The sequence below is a fragment of the Ammospiza nelsoni genome, chromosome 21 (assembly GCF_027579445.1).
Source record: "Ammospiza nelsoni isolate bAmmNel1 chromosome 21, bAmmNel1.pri, whole genome shotgun sequence".
Classification (NCBI taxonomy): Eukaryota; Metazoa; Chordata; class Aves; order Passeriformes; family Passerellidae; genus Ammospiza; species Ammospiza nelsoni.
The window spans coordinates 9636826-9652128 of NC_080653.1; the positions used below are offsets into that span (position 1 = coordinate 9636826).

General features: G+C 47.7%; 1 protein-coding gene across 1 annotated transcript in view; it reads right to left on the bottom strand.

Moving 5' to 3' along the window:
• Positions 1-2948: 2948 nt before the first annotated feature.
• Positions 2949-15303, bottom strand: part of TBX4 (T-box transcription factor 4) — a 31583-nt gene continuing 19228 nt past the window's right edge. The window contains exons 6-9 of the mRNA XM_059487079.1: positions 8007-8159; positions 5526-5614; positions 4947-5188; positions 2949-3574 (exon numbers count right to left, since the gene is read on the bottom strand). Of these exons, the coding sequence (XP_059343062.1) occupies positions 2949-3574; positions 4947-5188; positions 5526-5614; positions 8007-8159 (1110 nt within the window). The remainder of the gene's footprint in view (positions 3575-4946; positions 5189-5525; positions 5615-8006; positions 8160-15303) is intronic.

Consider the following 15303-nt stretch of genomic DNA (forward strand, 5'->3'; position numbering starts at 1 on the left):
AAATAATTCAGTGATGTCCCCGTGTTTTTGTCAAAGTCACACAGGAGGGGGATCCCACTAATGTCACTTTTTTAGCCATTTGGAAATGGGAAATCAGCTCTAAGTGGATTCCTCTGAGTGGAAAAAGATTGTCACTGGAGAATGATTCATCCCATTTAATCTCAATGTCTGATCTCTCTCCAGTGACTATAAAAGGAACCCAGATGACCAGATTAGCATATATCCAAATTTTGCACATTTTTCTGCTAACTCAGCCTTTCCCAATCAGGTCCTGTACTCATAAATGCCCTGTGCTATTTTTACAAGGAAAAGCTCATTATTTGGCACAGGGATCCCCAGGGCACTCCTCAGCTCCAGTGGGACAGAGCCTGGGCCCTGCCCTTTGCAAAGGCTGCCAGGTAAAACTTGCAGCAATTCCATGGTTTCTCCACACTCCCTGCATTGACTGAGAGGTTCTGGGCTGGTTCTTGCAGGAATTACTTTTTAAATTGCCTTAAATCAATAAATACTGCATGGATGAGCAGAAGGTACATGAGAAATGGTTAAAATAGCAGCAGTGATTATTCATTAAAATGACATTGTTATTGTGTTGCTCACCTTTGTAAAACAGGCAGAAGATCCAGGCAGGTTTTCCTGTGCAGCCTGGGCTGCTGCCCCCTCTCATTTCTGGGTTCATTTGTCAGCTCAGTGTTGATGCAGGGTCACAGTGAGAGATGAACTGAGCGCTGCAGGCTCTGGGCAGGGACACCCCCAGACCTCTCCCTCCTCCTCCTCCTCCTCCCTCCTTTCATTCTTCAGCCCTGTCCCTGGCACTGCAGCTCTGGGCACCAGAGGCTGCTTTAACTCAGGGCTCAGATCAACTCAGGTGTGCCCTAAACAAAGAAACACCTGAAAAATCCCAAATAAACCCATGGGCACCTAAAACCCCATGGTGGAGCTTTGGGATGGTGAAAAAGGGCCAAGTGTGCACCTTGGGAAGGGGGAGGGTGGTGTAGTCAGAAGACAGAAGAGAGACAAGACATCTTAATTCACCATGGAACATTTTTATACTAATTATTGAAATGCACCCAGAGACAGCTTGTAGTAGTAAAATGACTTTATGTTCTGATATGTAAAATAAAATGTCCATGCTATGTAACAAACATTTAAAAATTCCATACCACCTGTATCTAATGTGGTTTCTAATAAAGATTTATCTGTAGTATATATGGTTTTTTTGTCTAACCAATTCTTAGTTTTTACATCAAAGGTGTGTAATAAAAAAAATTTAAATAGATGTCTTTCCAAAAAAAAAAAACCTTTGCAACATTCATTTTTATTAGGTATTTCATTCATTAAAAGCAAAGCTGAATTGGACACGTGGCCTGCATTTGTGATATATATAATTTTATATATATATATATATATAAAATATATATGTATATAAATAGCTATTCAGCATGCAAAAATTGTAGTGATTTCCAAAATCTGGTTACAAAATCCCCACCAGCCACAGAGGAATTCTGCTGAGTGGCTGCAGGGGACTGTCCTGGTTGAAATGTGACCTCGGGGCTGTCACAGCCCCCATCCATGGGGCTCCTCTTGGCATGGATTCACCACAGCACAGAAGCACCTCCCCACTTCCAAACCTGCGTTTCAGCTTTCTGCCCTTGCCCATTTGGGAAGCAATGAAATAAATCCCCACTGTGCAATGACTACAGGTGGAACATTGAGCTGTTCAGTGTCACCTCAGTGTCACCCATGGCACAGCCCGGGGCTCAGCAGGAGGGACACTGCCTGCGACAGGAGCTTTGTGGGGGAATTCTGTCCCAAAGGATTCCTCTGCTGCCCCAGCAGTGTCAGCCTCCTTGCCAGGGCCACCGAGGCTGGAAGGGCCTCTGAGATGATCAAACCCAGCCTGTGATGGAACCACAGGGACACAGAGGGCACAGCCAGGAGCGACCCTGGGCCTTCCATGAATGCACTGCTCACAGATTTTACCTGCTCTACAAATATCTGTACACTGTAAAGCCCGACAGGGCATGGGAGCTCTTCCCTCCTCACCCCATCACTAGGAAAATATTCCTCTAGGCCTCCTTCAGGCTGAAGACAATTCTGAGTTAGCTGCAAAAGAAAAGAACATAGCACAAAAGGCACGTTTCAGCTGAATATGAAAGAAATCAAGGACCAGCAAATACAGAAATTGGTTCTGGAAAGTATTAGCGACTTTTAAGCTTAAACTTCATAAATATATTGCAATAAGCAAATGTGATTCAATCAAGGGATGAGAGTCTGAAGACACTGGGTCTGTTCCTAACGCTGCAATTAATTAATTAATTTGCTGTTTGGCCTCGGACTTAACTCTTCACTTCTTCGCTTTCCCCAGCCACGCCCGATGTCGCTGTGGGGCAAAGGAGACATTTGTGCATCGGTGCCTGCTCGGGCCCGGCCCCGCCGCTCCCGCACTGCCAGGGAACAAATCCCTTGGGAATTTGGATTCCTTTGGAATCTCCAGGGACCCAAAGGGCTAAAGAGGCGCTGCCGCGGCAGTCCTTGAGCTACGCCACCGATCGAGCGGGGTTTTCCTCGGAGCTTTGGGAGCTGCGGCTTCGTGAGCCAAGGACCGTAAAAGTGAAGCTCGTATTTTTCCCAAATAGCCGAAATTTGCTCACGGATGTTTGACATTACAAGCAAAAGAACATGACTAGCTACGTCACTCGTTAATCATGAGGATGGTTTCTACTGCATGAAGACACGAGAATGAATTTATTTGGGAGTCAATGAGAGCCTGATGAATCCAGCCCACTGAGACAGGAGATGGAACTCTGTGTGTGCCTGAAGATACGAGCTCTTCACGCACACAAATCCCTCTGGAAATGCACATGTGTCTCAGCGAAGTGCAAGTTACCCACAGGTATCGACGCTGCCTGCACTGTCCCGGAGCAAAAGGGCGGCCGCGGCCTCGGGGGTCACCCGTCGGTCCAGTTCTCCACAGCGCCCATCCCTGAATGGTACTGCAGCGACGACTCCCGGGACAGCGAGAAGCCCTGCGAGTACAGGAACTCGTTGGCCGCGTTCAGGTGCGGGGACGGCGCTTTCCGCTCGCACACGGCCGGGTGTCCCCGCTCCCTGGGGAAGGCGGCGGCGGGGCCGCGCTCCCGGCCCGGGGCGGGCCCCAGCTGGTTGTAGACGCTGAAGGGGCCGTTGCCCGGCGGCTGCGAGGCCTGGCCCGCCATGGCCGGCGGCAGCCGCGGCATCATGGGCGCGGCGGGGAAGTGCGGCGGGAAGGGCTGGTAGGGCACGGTGTCCATGGTCTGCACGCTGTAGCCGCTGTAAGGTGCGACTGAAGTCCACATGTTGCAGCTCAGCGGCGGCGGAGGCGGCGGTAAATCGTCGACGGCCGAGACGGCGGCGATGTCGGCGCCGGAGCCAGAGTACATGCAGGCCTCCCTGGGGGCCACCTCGCCGCAGTAGGACGGGCTCAGCATCTGCTGCTCGTAGGGCGGCGGCGAGCGGAAATAGTGATCGTCCCCCACCGAGGACGAGGCGTCCAGGTAGGAGCGTTTGCAGGGCAGGTCCAGGTGCCGAGCGCTTTCTGCAAGAGAAATTCACACTGAGACACTCACACCGAGACACTCACACTGAGGCTTTCACACTGAGACACTCACACTGAGACACTCACACTGAGACACTCACACCGAGACACTCACACTGAGACACTCACACTGAGACATTCTCACTGAGACATTCACACCGAGGAGCGGCTCTGCCGGCCGGGGAGTGCCCTCGGAGGCCGCGGTTATTGAACTAAAGCGGTGCCCTCTCTCAGCTTAATCCAGTTAAACCATCTTACTTTGGAAAAACAATGTACAACATCAAAACGACATTGTGCTGCAAATGTCAGGCTAATCCTCCCCGGCCTCAAAGCGCTGCGGTGACATTTGTCAGCTTAAGTGAGGGACTCTTCTCACATCAGCGATTACTCCACGTTCATCCAGATAAGGAGGCCCCGACACTCCTGCACGGCTCCTCCTGACAAACTCAAGAAGTCTCTTAAAGGGTCTTATCACAGCCGGCCTTCCTGTCACTGCAGAAATGACTCTACATTGCCCAGATATTCACGTCAAAAGCTGCAGAAATATTTCCAGATAAAGGAGCCCTTTCCCAGTGAGCAGCCCTTGCTCAGCTCTGCACAGCCCCTCTCCTCCTGTGAGGACCACGGCCCTGGTCCCCAGCAGCTTTCTGTTATTTATTAGAAATATTCTCTGGATGAATTAGTGAATTCATCTGCGCATTAAACATCTGCTAAAATTACACATTTGCCTTGCAGCCCTCATTACTGGTGCTGTTAGATTCTTCATTTAGCCATGATCAGAGGATTCTCCCAGCTTAAATAAATTAGCAAGCAGTGAGACATGCAAATAGAAGGATTTTTTTCTTCTGTGCAAAATTTTTCCATTTAACTTAAAACATGCCATGATCTCATCTGATGCTGGACTAAAAGGAAGAGAATGCAGTCACAGCTCAGTTAAATTTGAGAATTAGTGAATGAGACGAAAGGGCTGCTCATACCAAGCTCCCACAGTCCCACTGCTCTGCAGACACTGAGGGGATTGCTCATGGCTTTGCCTTGTAAAGTGTAGAATTTTGGTAATGCTAATGGCCTCCTGCAAACAATTCTGCATTCAGCTGATCCTAACAATGAATAATTTTCCACTGAAGCTCTGTGCCATTTGAATTACACATTCTAATTAATTGTTTCAGCTCTGTCTCAGAGTCTGAATTTACCTTCTATGGGACAAACCCACTAAAAATTGCTCCAAACAGCAGCTCTTGCCCCCTGACCTCCAAAACACTCTAATCACAGCAGTATTGTTGAAGATCAAGGCCCAAGAGACCAATCCAAACCAAACTCACAGTCTCAGGTTTATTTTCTGTGATATTTTTTAGCTGTGAACTTGAGTTACCTCTTCTTTTTAGACAATGGTAGAAGAGCCCTGAATCTCTCTGTGCTGTGAAGGTGTTGAGTGGCAGATCTTGAGTATCTGAAGCTGCAAACTGCATGTGAGCACCATTCTCATACTGATAATGCTGCAGGCTCTGGTGATTGCCATGGAGTGGGTTCACATCTGGCTTTGCTGACAGCTGGCCATGGCTGGACACCAACCTCTGCCTCATGATGCTTTTGGAAATTACTGGATATTCTTTGCTGGAAGAGGTGAGAAAAATGAAGGCTGGTTAGGCAGTGATCAGCATCATCAGAATTTCATCAGCAGAGTGAGGAAATCTTGGTTTGGCTCCCCCAGAGCATCTCCAGGCAGTGACTTCACCCCCTTTGCTTCAGACGATGAACTCATCGCACGCGCTGGGTGTGGGCAGGGCTGACAGCACAGAGTGGTCAGGAGGGGCTTCTGAGGGATATCAGTGCCACTCAGGCACCAGCACACACTCTGGCACGGTCTGCTGCTCCCCAAGAGCTGCAGGTGTGAGGAGGAAGAGGAGGGAGAGGAGGAAGGAGGGAGGGAGGGAGGGAGGGAGGGAGGTACCTCTGGAGCCGAGCCACGCGCAGGTCGCTGTCGTCGCTGCCCCGGAAGCCCTTGGCAAAGGGGTTGTTCTCAATTTTCAGCTGGGTTATCTTGGAAGGAACAAAACCAAGAATGAAGTGTTTGAAAGCAAATCAGAGCAAAAGTGCAGCAGCAGCAGGGCTGAGCTGGTGGGTCTGGGTCTTATTCTAGGCCCTGTGTTCTTCTTCTGGACTCCTGATAGGGAGAATTTATTTGTCTGGTTTAAAAGATTTCTGTGTTTCCATGTTGGAGAGCCCTGCTTGTAATGGTGTGGCTCTCCCTAATTCCCATAACAATTTTACACACCATTTAGGTACATACTTTCCACCATTCAGCCATTTGAACTCTGTGAAAATCACAACTCAAACACTGCTTTGTCCCTCTCCCTTCTCTGCATCCCATTTGAGTGCTGAGGAGAGCAGCCAGCTCTGCTTTGGGATGGTTTTGCAGAGTGTTGCTGTTATTACAAATGCACTTTTAGCAATGTTGAAAAATATCCCTTACCAAAAAACTCCTGAGAGCACAGCTGGCCGCTATCAGTGCTGGAGGGGAAGGTGGTGACATGTGAATTTAAGCAGCCTCCAGGGCTCAAACCCTTCCAGGGAAGCTCAAGCAGCTGATGAACCACAAGAAGAGTAAGGACCCTTCCAAAGCCACAGCCTGACAGCAGGTGTGTACATCTTAATTTCATTTTGTTATTTAGTGATTGTGGTTTTCCTCTGATGTGAGCAGGATCAGGGCTTCAGTCTCTCCTCGTCACCTTCCCCTGGCCTCATCCAGCCCAGGAGGGGAATTGGGTGAGCGCACACCTTCCTCACTGACCTGTGCCCAGGGGTAACCTCTATCCTCAACTTCCTCATCTTTTTCTTTAGGGATACAATTATTTACAGCCACACTTCTTGATAGCAGGAGATTTCTGAGCTAAACATAGCTCAGCAGTTTGTTTCTTCTAAAAGAAACCCAGACCAGGTTTTTAATTGTTGATGCTTAAGAGCATAAATAAAACCATTCAGGTATTGCTCTGAGGCTGAGATTTTCTGCAGACCACACTGAGGTCCTGGGTGCTGTCACCTTCTGCAGGTCCCTGTGTCCCTGCTCAGGGCAGTGTCCATCCCCCCAGCCTGCAGACCCCTGAGGATCCTCAAGGATCTTCACTAAGGAATTTGGGCTCATCTGGGACATTTTCCCTAAATCTGGGGCTGCCCCCCAGCAGAGCTGGACAGCAGTGACCGTGCAAGTGTGGAGTTTATGGAGCACTCTGGGAGCTCTAGGGATGAAAGGCACCATTGACAGCAGACATTTTAATTATGTATTAAATATAAGCTCTTTTGAGTCTTTTTGGTTAACCATGTTTGGGCAATTGGTCATTTTACATCAACAGCTACAACTTCTCTGCCTTCAGTGTCCTAATGGGCACTTCCCCCAGCCTGCCTGACCATACCACATCCATGCTGCTGCTCTCTTTACTGCCTCACTAATTGCAGCATTTCTGCAAGGACTCTGTGCTTGCAGCATCAAAGGGCACACAGGCATCCTGCTTGGGAGGAAAAGCTCTGGTCAGGTTATTGGGGAGGAAGAATTTCACACTTGTTCCTGTTCCTGCAGCATTTTCCTATGAATGTGTAGGAAAGGAGCTGGTGCAGTTACACATGGCAGATTTCACACTCAGGGTGACAGGAGGGCTCTGGCAGTGCTGCCTCACTCTGCACCTTTAGTTATGAATCTTGCTGCCCTTTAAAAATTCCAATTAAATTATTAATTATTCCTCATACAGCAGCTGGACTTTACCATTAGGAAAATGCCCTGGAGCAGGAGCTTGTGCAGTGGCAGAGCAGTAGCAGGGTAGAATCTGAAGCCTTTCCATGCCCTGCTGAGGTGACACAGGGAGGTGACAATTTACTGTCCCACTGCTGTCAGTCCTGCTGGGATCCGGCCCTCTGCACAGGTAACACCACCCTCACAACACACAGGTGCCCCTGACACCCACCAGAGCACAGAACTGCCCCTTTGTACCCCCAAATTCCCCCTCCCCAACCCCCACGTGCAAACCACAGAGGCAGCTCCGAGTTCCATTTTTATGGTTACATTCCTCATCTGTCTCACTAAACACACATTCTGTAATTACTGCTCACTGCAGATTTATGGGCAAGCTTTGCTGGTCATTATTCCATGTGCTTTGCTGTTTGAGTGACATCTCAGCTCTGGGAGCACAGCGAGTCAGGGGAGCCAAAATATTGTAACCAGCAAAATATTGTAACCAGCAAAAATATTGTAACCAGCAAAAATATTGTAACCAGCAAAAATATTGTAACCAGCATCATCCCTGCTCCTTCAGAGCTGCTCCCTGGCTCATCCCCCCTGCTTAAAGCCAGCATGGAAACTTGTCTTTTAAACCAGAACAGGAAGATCCTCTCACAAAGTTCCTGAAATAAAGCATTGTAGCCCCAAAAGCTGCAAGCCTACCTTGTGGTTCTGGTAGGAGGTGACAGAGATGAAGGAGGTCTCGGGGAAGACGTGGGTGCAGAACGCCGTGTTCTTGGAGCCAAAGGCGTTGTTCTCATCTGCCTTCACAATGTGCAGCCGGGGCTGGTATTTGTGCATTGAATTGAGGATGATCTGCAAAACAATTGATGCCCAAGTGAGGAATCCATTCAAAAAAGAAGAGTCGAGCCGTGGCTGTTGGACGCTTTGCGGCAGAGCTCAGCTTTAGCTTCGCTTGCGAGTTAGGAAGGAAAATTTACATTCTAGAAATGCACATGGACCAAGGCACAAAAGGTATCTGCAGCTCTGGCAAGCAGAGCTGAACTTAAAGCTTTCCTGGTAAACCCTCATTTTCCATTGCTATTGGATAGAATCAGTCTGGGTGGAAAAAATGTCAGAAGTTTTTTTTCCCCCAGCTCACGCCGAAGCTGTACAATATATAATTCACCAGCAGCCCTGCCTGTAAAGATTCCTAATAAATGCTTTACTGAGCTGAAAAACACACAGTTTAGCAGAGGAAAAAAAAACAACACAGAAACCACAGGGGGAAAAAAAGCTAGAAAGCTATTTTTCTTTTATCTGATGGAAGGAAAAAAAAAAAAAAAAAAACCAAACAAACCCCAAAAAACTACAAAGCAGCAGATTGGTTTTTCCTGCTGTTTGTGGGTGGCTGGTCCAGGCACCTCTCCCCTCCTCGAGTCTTGGCAGGACCAGCACCAGCCAAGGGAATTTGTGGAGGATGCCAGGGGGGCTGGGGAAGGGCTGAGGTCCAGCAGGGATCACAGCCTGGCTCCACTAAAGGGGTTTTTTGGTGGAGCTTTTTGGGCTGAGAGAGGCTGTCCAGGCTCATCCCATTGCAGCACCGAGATTCCACAAAGCAGGGATGTGCCCAGACACTGCAGAAGAAAATGGCTTCAAGAAATGGAATTTCTTTTAAGAAGTGGGATGGTTTTAAGAAATGCCTCTATTCCTTTTACTGGGCAGAGAAGAAATACTGCTGCCTTGTTTTCTCAGCACAATCCATTCCAATCTCCCCCTTCTGCTCCCAAATGGGCTCATTGAGCCTGGCTGCTCCTGGGGGACAGGGACTCGAGGCTGGCTGTCACCCCTGGGGTGCCCAAAGCCTGGGACAGGGCCAGGGCCAAGGAGGGGACACTGGGATGGGTGGGGTGGTGGATGGATGGATGGATGGATGGATGGATGGATGGATGGATGGAGGGATGGATGGATGGATGGATGGATGGATGGATGGATGGATGGATGGATGGATGGATGGATGGATGGATGATGGATGGATGATGGATGAGGGATGGATGGATGATGGATGGATGGATGGATGGATGGATGGATGGATGGATGGATGGATGGATGGATGATGGATGAGGGATGGATGGATGATGGATGGATGGATGGATGGATGGATGGATGATGGATGGATGGTGGATGGATGGATGGATGGATGGATGGATGGATGATGGATGGATGGATGGATGGATGGATGGATGGATGGATGGGGGATGGATGGATGGATGGATGGATGGATGGATGGATGGATGATGGATGATGGATGAGGGATGGATGGATGGATGGATGATGGATGGATGGATGGATGGATGGATGGATGGATGGATGGATGATGGATGGATGGTGGATGGATGGATGGATGGATGGATGGATGGATGGATGGATGGATGATGGATGGATGGATGGATGATGGATGGATGGTGGATGGATGGATGGATGGATGGATGGATGGATGGATGATGGATGGATGGATGGATGGATGGGGGATGGATGGATGGATGGATGGATGGATGGATGGATGGATGGATGATGGATGATGGATGAGGGATGGATGGATGGATGGATGGATGGATGGATGGATGGATGGATGATGGATGGATGGTGGATGGATGGATGGATGGATGGATGGATGATGGATGGATGGATGGATGGATGGATGATGGATGGATGGATGGATGGATGATGGATGAGGGATGGATGGATGATGGATGGATGGATGGATGGATGGATGGATGGATGGATGGTGGATGGATGGATGGATGATGGATGGATGGATGGATGGATGGATGGATGGATGGATGGATGGATGGGGGATGGATGGATGGATGGATGGATGGATGGATGGATGGATGATGGATGATGGATGAGGGATGGATGGATGATGGATGGATGGATGGATGGATGGATGATGGATGGATGGTGGATGGATGGATGGATGGATGGATGGATGGATGGATGGATGGGGGATGGATGGATGGATGGATGGATGGATGGATGGATGGATGGATGGAGGGATGGAGGGATGGATGGATGGATGGATGGATGGATGGATGGATGGATGGATGTGCACACAGCAGCATCAGCAGCATTATCTCACACTGATTATGGTTTTGGCCAGTTTTAAATGAGAATTACCAAGAAGCAGAAGGGTTTTGCCCTGTGATTGCTCTGTGTGTTCAGAAACCCTTTCTCTCTCCATGGCCAGGAGAGCCCAGAGCAGCAGCCCCAGGTGCTCCAGGCAGGATGGGAGGCAGTGCATGCAGCTTGTGCTCTCCAAACCCCTCATCTGCTGCAGGTCCCCTGCCCACAGTAGCTGCTGCATTATGCACCACTTAAATGCAATTTTTACTGTTGATGTTTTCCAGACAACCCTCCCTGCTACCCAAGAGACAGAATGAGGAATTTTTGGCATTTTATCAGCTTTCATCAAGCCTCTGAAGCACTTTGTGGCTGTTGATGTGCAGGGTAGAGATCTGAGAGGGTCGGCTCAGGTTTTGGGCTGGAGCCTTTTCTCTGCTTTCATGTATCAGCCACTCATAAAACAAAGTAACACCCAAGGGACAGGACTTTCATTAAAAAGAGACATTTCAATTTTCAGTAATTAAGAGCTGAGGCATGCTGATAAATAATGGCTGTGTGGAGCAAAAGCTGGGGATTGCTGAGCTCTCTCGGTGTCTGTCCCACACTGCCCAGCACGGGTGGCTTCTCCCAGAGCCAGAGGAACTCAGCTTCAGGATGGAGAAAACAACTTTAAACTGAGATTTCCAAAGGAAAAATTAGGAGCCCAAGTTTTGATACACCCCGCATGAATAGCCTGTGTTCCCCCTCCAAAGGATCCACTGGGCTACAATGACCCCTTTAAAAAGACAAATGCATTTTTAATAACACTTCAAAGTCAAGGAGCTCAAACAATTTCCAAAATGAACAAATTAAGTTCTTGGAGCCTGACAGAAGAACTCAGGAAAGGATTTCTGACAGATGCTCAATGCTTCAGTTGTGGCTGCAGATTTGCCTGGAGTTTCATCATGAAAAAACCCTAAATGGCCAAATTTTGCCCACTGCATTTACAAGTTTGGGCATTTCAGTCCCTTGCACAAAAAATGAATACTTGCTCACCTGTCTCAATGCAATTCCTGTTGGAATTTGAGTGTGTGGCTCCCCCCCCCCCAGCTGCAGAGGGGATTTCACATCTTTTTGGGGTCAGCAATCACTCTCTGCATAAAACCAGCATTTTTCTTAAAAACTCCTGCACAGAGGCTGTGTCTGCACACAAATCCTCCTCACCTGTGCTTGCTGTCATCCCTGTGCATTCAAAATCCTCATAAACCACCCCAAAACCAACCTTTAGCCACAAAACACGGAGCCTATGCAAAGTGAAATGCCAACAATTCAGGCTAAATAGTTTTCAAGGCTGCTTTGGAAAGCTAAAAATACACAAAACAAATGTAAATTCCACTCCAGTGACGAGCATCAGTGGAAAGATTGTCTTCAAGAATTGTGTGAAAAATGAGAAGTATTTTAAATGATGGGACAGAGCACTGAGCAGTGATGTAGGAGCCCTTGGCCTCAGAGGTGATGCTAAAACAGTACCTTTGTATTTTCCTGCACTTCCCTTGTTCCTGGGGAGATGAATTCAGTGTCAGACACTGTCACACATATTTTTAAATTGGTTTTGTACAAAAAGTAGGTACTTTGGCAGGGACCCAGTGGTGGGGACCCTCCTGGGCTGCACCAGGTGAGACCCAAAGAGCTCCTGGATATTTTGGGAATGTTTTGCCCCTCTTGGCTGCTCCCCCTGCCCCTGGAACTGCAGAGGAGCCAGAGCATCCCCAGGGTGGTGTCACTGCCACCCCTCATGTCACACGTGCTGAGCAGACTGTGACACAGCCCAACCCCAAAGTCCAGTGTGAGCTTACAAAAACATCCTCCTAATTTTTATTTTTACCCCTCTGTCTCCCTCCTTTGTGCTGCTCACAACTTGCAGCTGGAACTTCAGCTGTTACAGAACTCAACTTCTTCATTTTTTTGGCATTCCCCAGTCAGCAAGAAATGTTAAAAGAAATGGTGTCATTTGCTCCTTTCATTTAATTTAACTTAGGAAAACAAACTCCTCTAACTTCTAATCTCTCATGCTGCTGAGTAATGTCAGCTCCAGGGCCTGAATTTGCAGGATGGGACCCAAAGGCCACGAGCTGAGCTGGGGAAATGGTGCCACATTCCTTGTCACAAGCTAACTCGCCTTGCAATCACCAGTAAAATGTATTTACTTTCATATGAAATTTGGGGAGTTGATTTAAGAGCTCCCTGTTTCACCAAGGTATCAGATGTCAGATGATGCAGGGGTTGCTATGGCAACTCCCCTTTTTATATTGAATAGTAAATGGCCACGAAAAAGCCACATAATTTTATGGTTGCTCCCGGGGGATCACATAACTAATATAAAATCTTGCATTTTAATATATTTTCTGCTTCTTTCTTCCTTCCCTCTATTCTTTCAAAGTGAAAAAGCCTTTGAGTGAGGCTGGCCCTGGTCCCACATTGGGACTCTGAGCTGGAGTGTGACAGCCCAGCACAAAAACCTGACAATCCAGTTTTCTGCGTGGAAAAAATGGTGTTTTAATCAAGGGGGCTCTGCAGAATCATCTCAATTAATATTTAGAGCATTAGGTGCTACAAACCATCCCAGACTGAAGGGGTTTTTAGGAATGAATGGGTTGGAGATGCTCCATCAGCTCTGGAGCTGACCCAGCTGTGCTGCCAGGATGTGCCCAGGGCATTTGGGATCACAGATCCCTCTTCTCCCTGCACCCAGCCTGGGACACCTCACCCTAAAGGCAGCATGAAAATCACACCAACATTTACAGTGGGAAAGACCCCTGACATCACCCAGTTCAAGCAAATAAAACACTCTGTGCCCACAGGCTCTCCAGCAGCTCAAACAGGAGCTGTGATATTCCCTGAATCCCATCCTGCAGATTTTCCCTTCCAGGGCAGGATTCCCCCTCTGCCCAAGGCAGGCACAGCCCAGCCCCAGCCCAGCCCAGGCTGCTCCTGCAGGGCTGCAGGGGAGCCTCCCAAAGCCACACTGCCCTGGCAATCTGCACAGAGGGAATCAAAGCAGGGCTGGAAAATCCTGGGAAAAGGTTCAACATGAGCTCAGACAAAAGTTCCTGAGGAGATGGCCAAAGCTGGGCTTTCTGGGTTTGTTCTCCCTCGGTTCCTTTTCATCTCCCATCAGCTGGAATCCATCAGGACACAGCTTTGGGGTGATCCCAGCTCCACTGTGGGTTTGGGCAGAGCCCAGGTGTGGCACCCTGGGACACCCCAGGTGTGACCCCCACTGTCACCTCCCGCCCTGCCTTCCCCAGGCTGCCTCCCACTCCAAACCTGACCATTTCTGGGTCTGATTCCCGTCCAACTTCACCAAAATCTGCTGCATTGGACTCACACAAACCAGCAATGTAGCAACAAAAAGATTTAACAGACAGAAGTAAATCTTCTTTTCAACCACCAAGCCCACTGGCCACTTCTTCCCCAGGACTGAAATGGAAACCCTGGATCCATCCCTCCCTGTGGAACACACACCATCCCGGGGGACATAGCTCTGCTCCTTTCTTTTCCCCAGCAAACAATGTAAAACCTCACTTTGTAATTTATTTGGGCACCACTATTGCTCTGATTTCCTAAAATGAATGGGTACCAAAAATAAAAGGAAAAAAAAGAAAAAAAGGAAAGGAATTAATTTTTTTCTTGGATATTCTTTCAGCAGAAGGCTTAGTGATGCTCTGAAAAAATTGCCTGCAAATTTAGGGGTGGACAAAAGGGGTTTTCCAAGGTTTAAATGGACTGGGAAAAAAGGTGGTTTGGTATTGGGGAAGATTACATATATATATATATATATATATATATATATTCTTAAAAATATAAATATTCTTAAAAATATAAATAAAATAGAAATATAAATATATTCTTTATATCTAAGAAAAATATAGATTATTTATACATATAAATGTATATACACACACATATATATAAAAATAATATACAATATATAAATGATTTTTTAAAAAAATATATATAAACCCCCAAAATGTTATACCTAAAAATACAGGAAATTTTTAGCTGAAAATTGCTCTGAGCAGGACAAGAGGGGTGAGGCTGTGTCCTTTTCCCCAGGCAGGATCTCCCCCATCCCTCCCTCCCTCCCTCTGGTGCTCCCAGTGCCCCGGGTGGGGAAGCTGCTTCCAAGGCAGCACAGAAACCTCCCACCAGCACCCGAGAGGAAACTGCTTGGCCACAAGTCATAAAACAAACAAATAAAAAAAAATTATGAATCAAAATTAGGGTTTTGCAAGATTAGTAGGACGTGGAGCTAATTAAAAGTGCCTGAGAGCGTCTGACGGGCACAGGCAGAAAAAGGCTGATTTAATTAACAGAAAAATGAAAAGGAAACCCCAGGACTAGGGGAAAAATTAAGGCTTTCAGTGATAATCAAATAAAACCAAGTGTGCAAATATTAAATCTGAAGAGAAATAACAAACTCATCAGCATTAATGAGTGAAGCCAGTAAACAGCAGATTTTGGTCAAGAAAAACAGGAATATCACTTCAAATGCTGTTATGAGTGACAGGCCATCTATAATATCCTGTAGCTTTAAACATCACTTGGTTACATCTCAGAAACTAAAATAAAAGCTTTATTTTAAAAGCAGATAAAGTAATTATGGCAATTAAAAGGCAGCACCAGTGATGGAGCCATTCCCATTTTTCACCTGGAGAACACTGCCAGGTATTTCCCAGGCAGCAGACACTGGGAATGGGGGAGGGATGTGCCACCCTTGCTGGCACTTCCAAGATTATTCTCACCTCTGCAAATGCCCTGTTACTCCCATGGCATCAGAGAGCAAAGCACCAGCCCTGCCAGAATCCCTCGTGCCCAGGATCACTCACCAGCCCCACATAAATCAGAGGCTCGA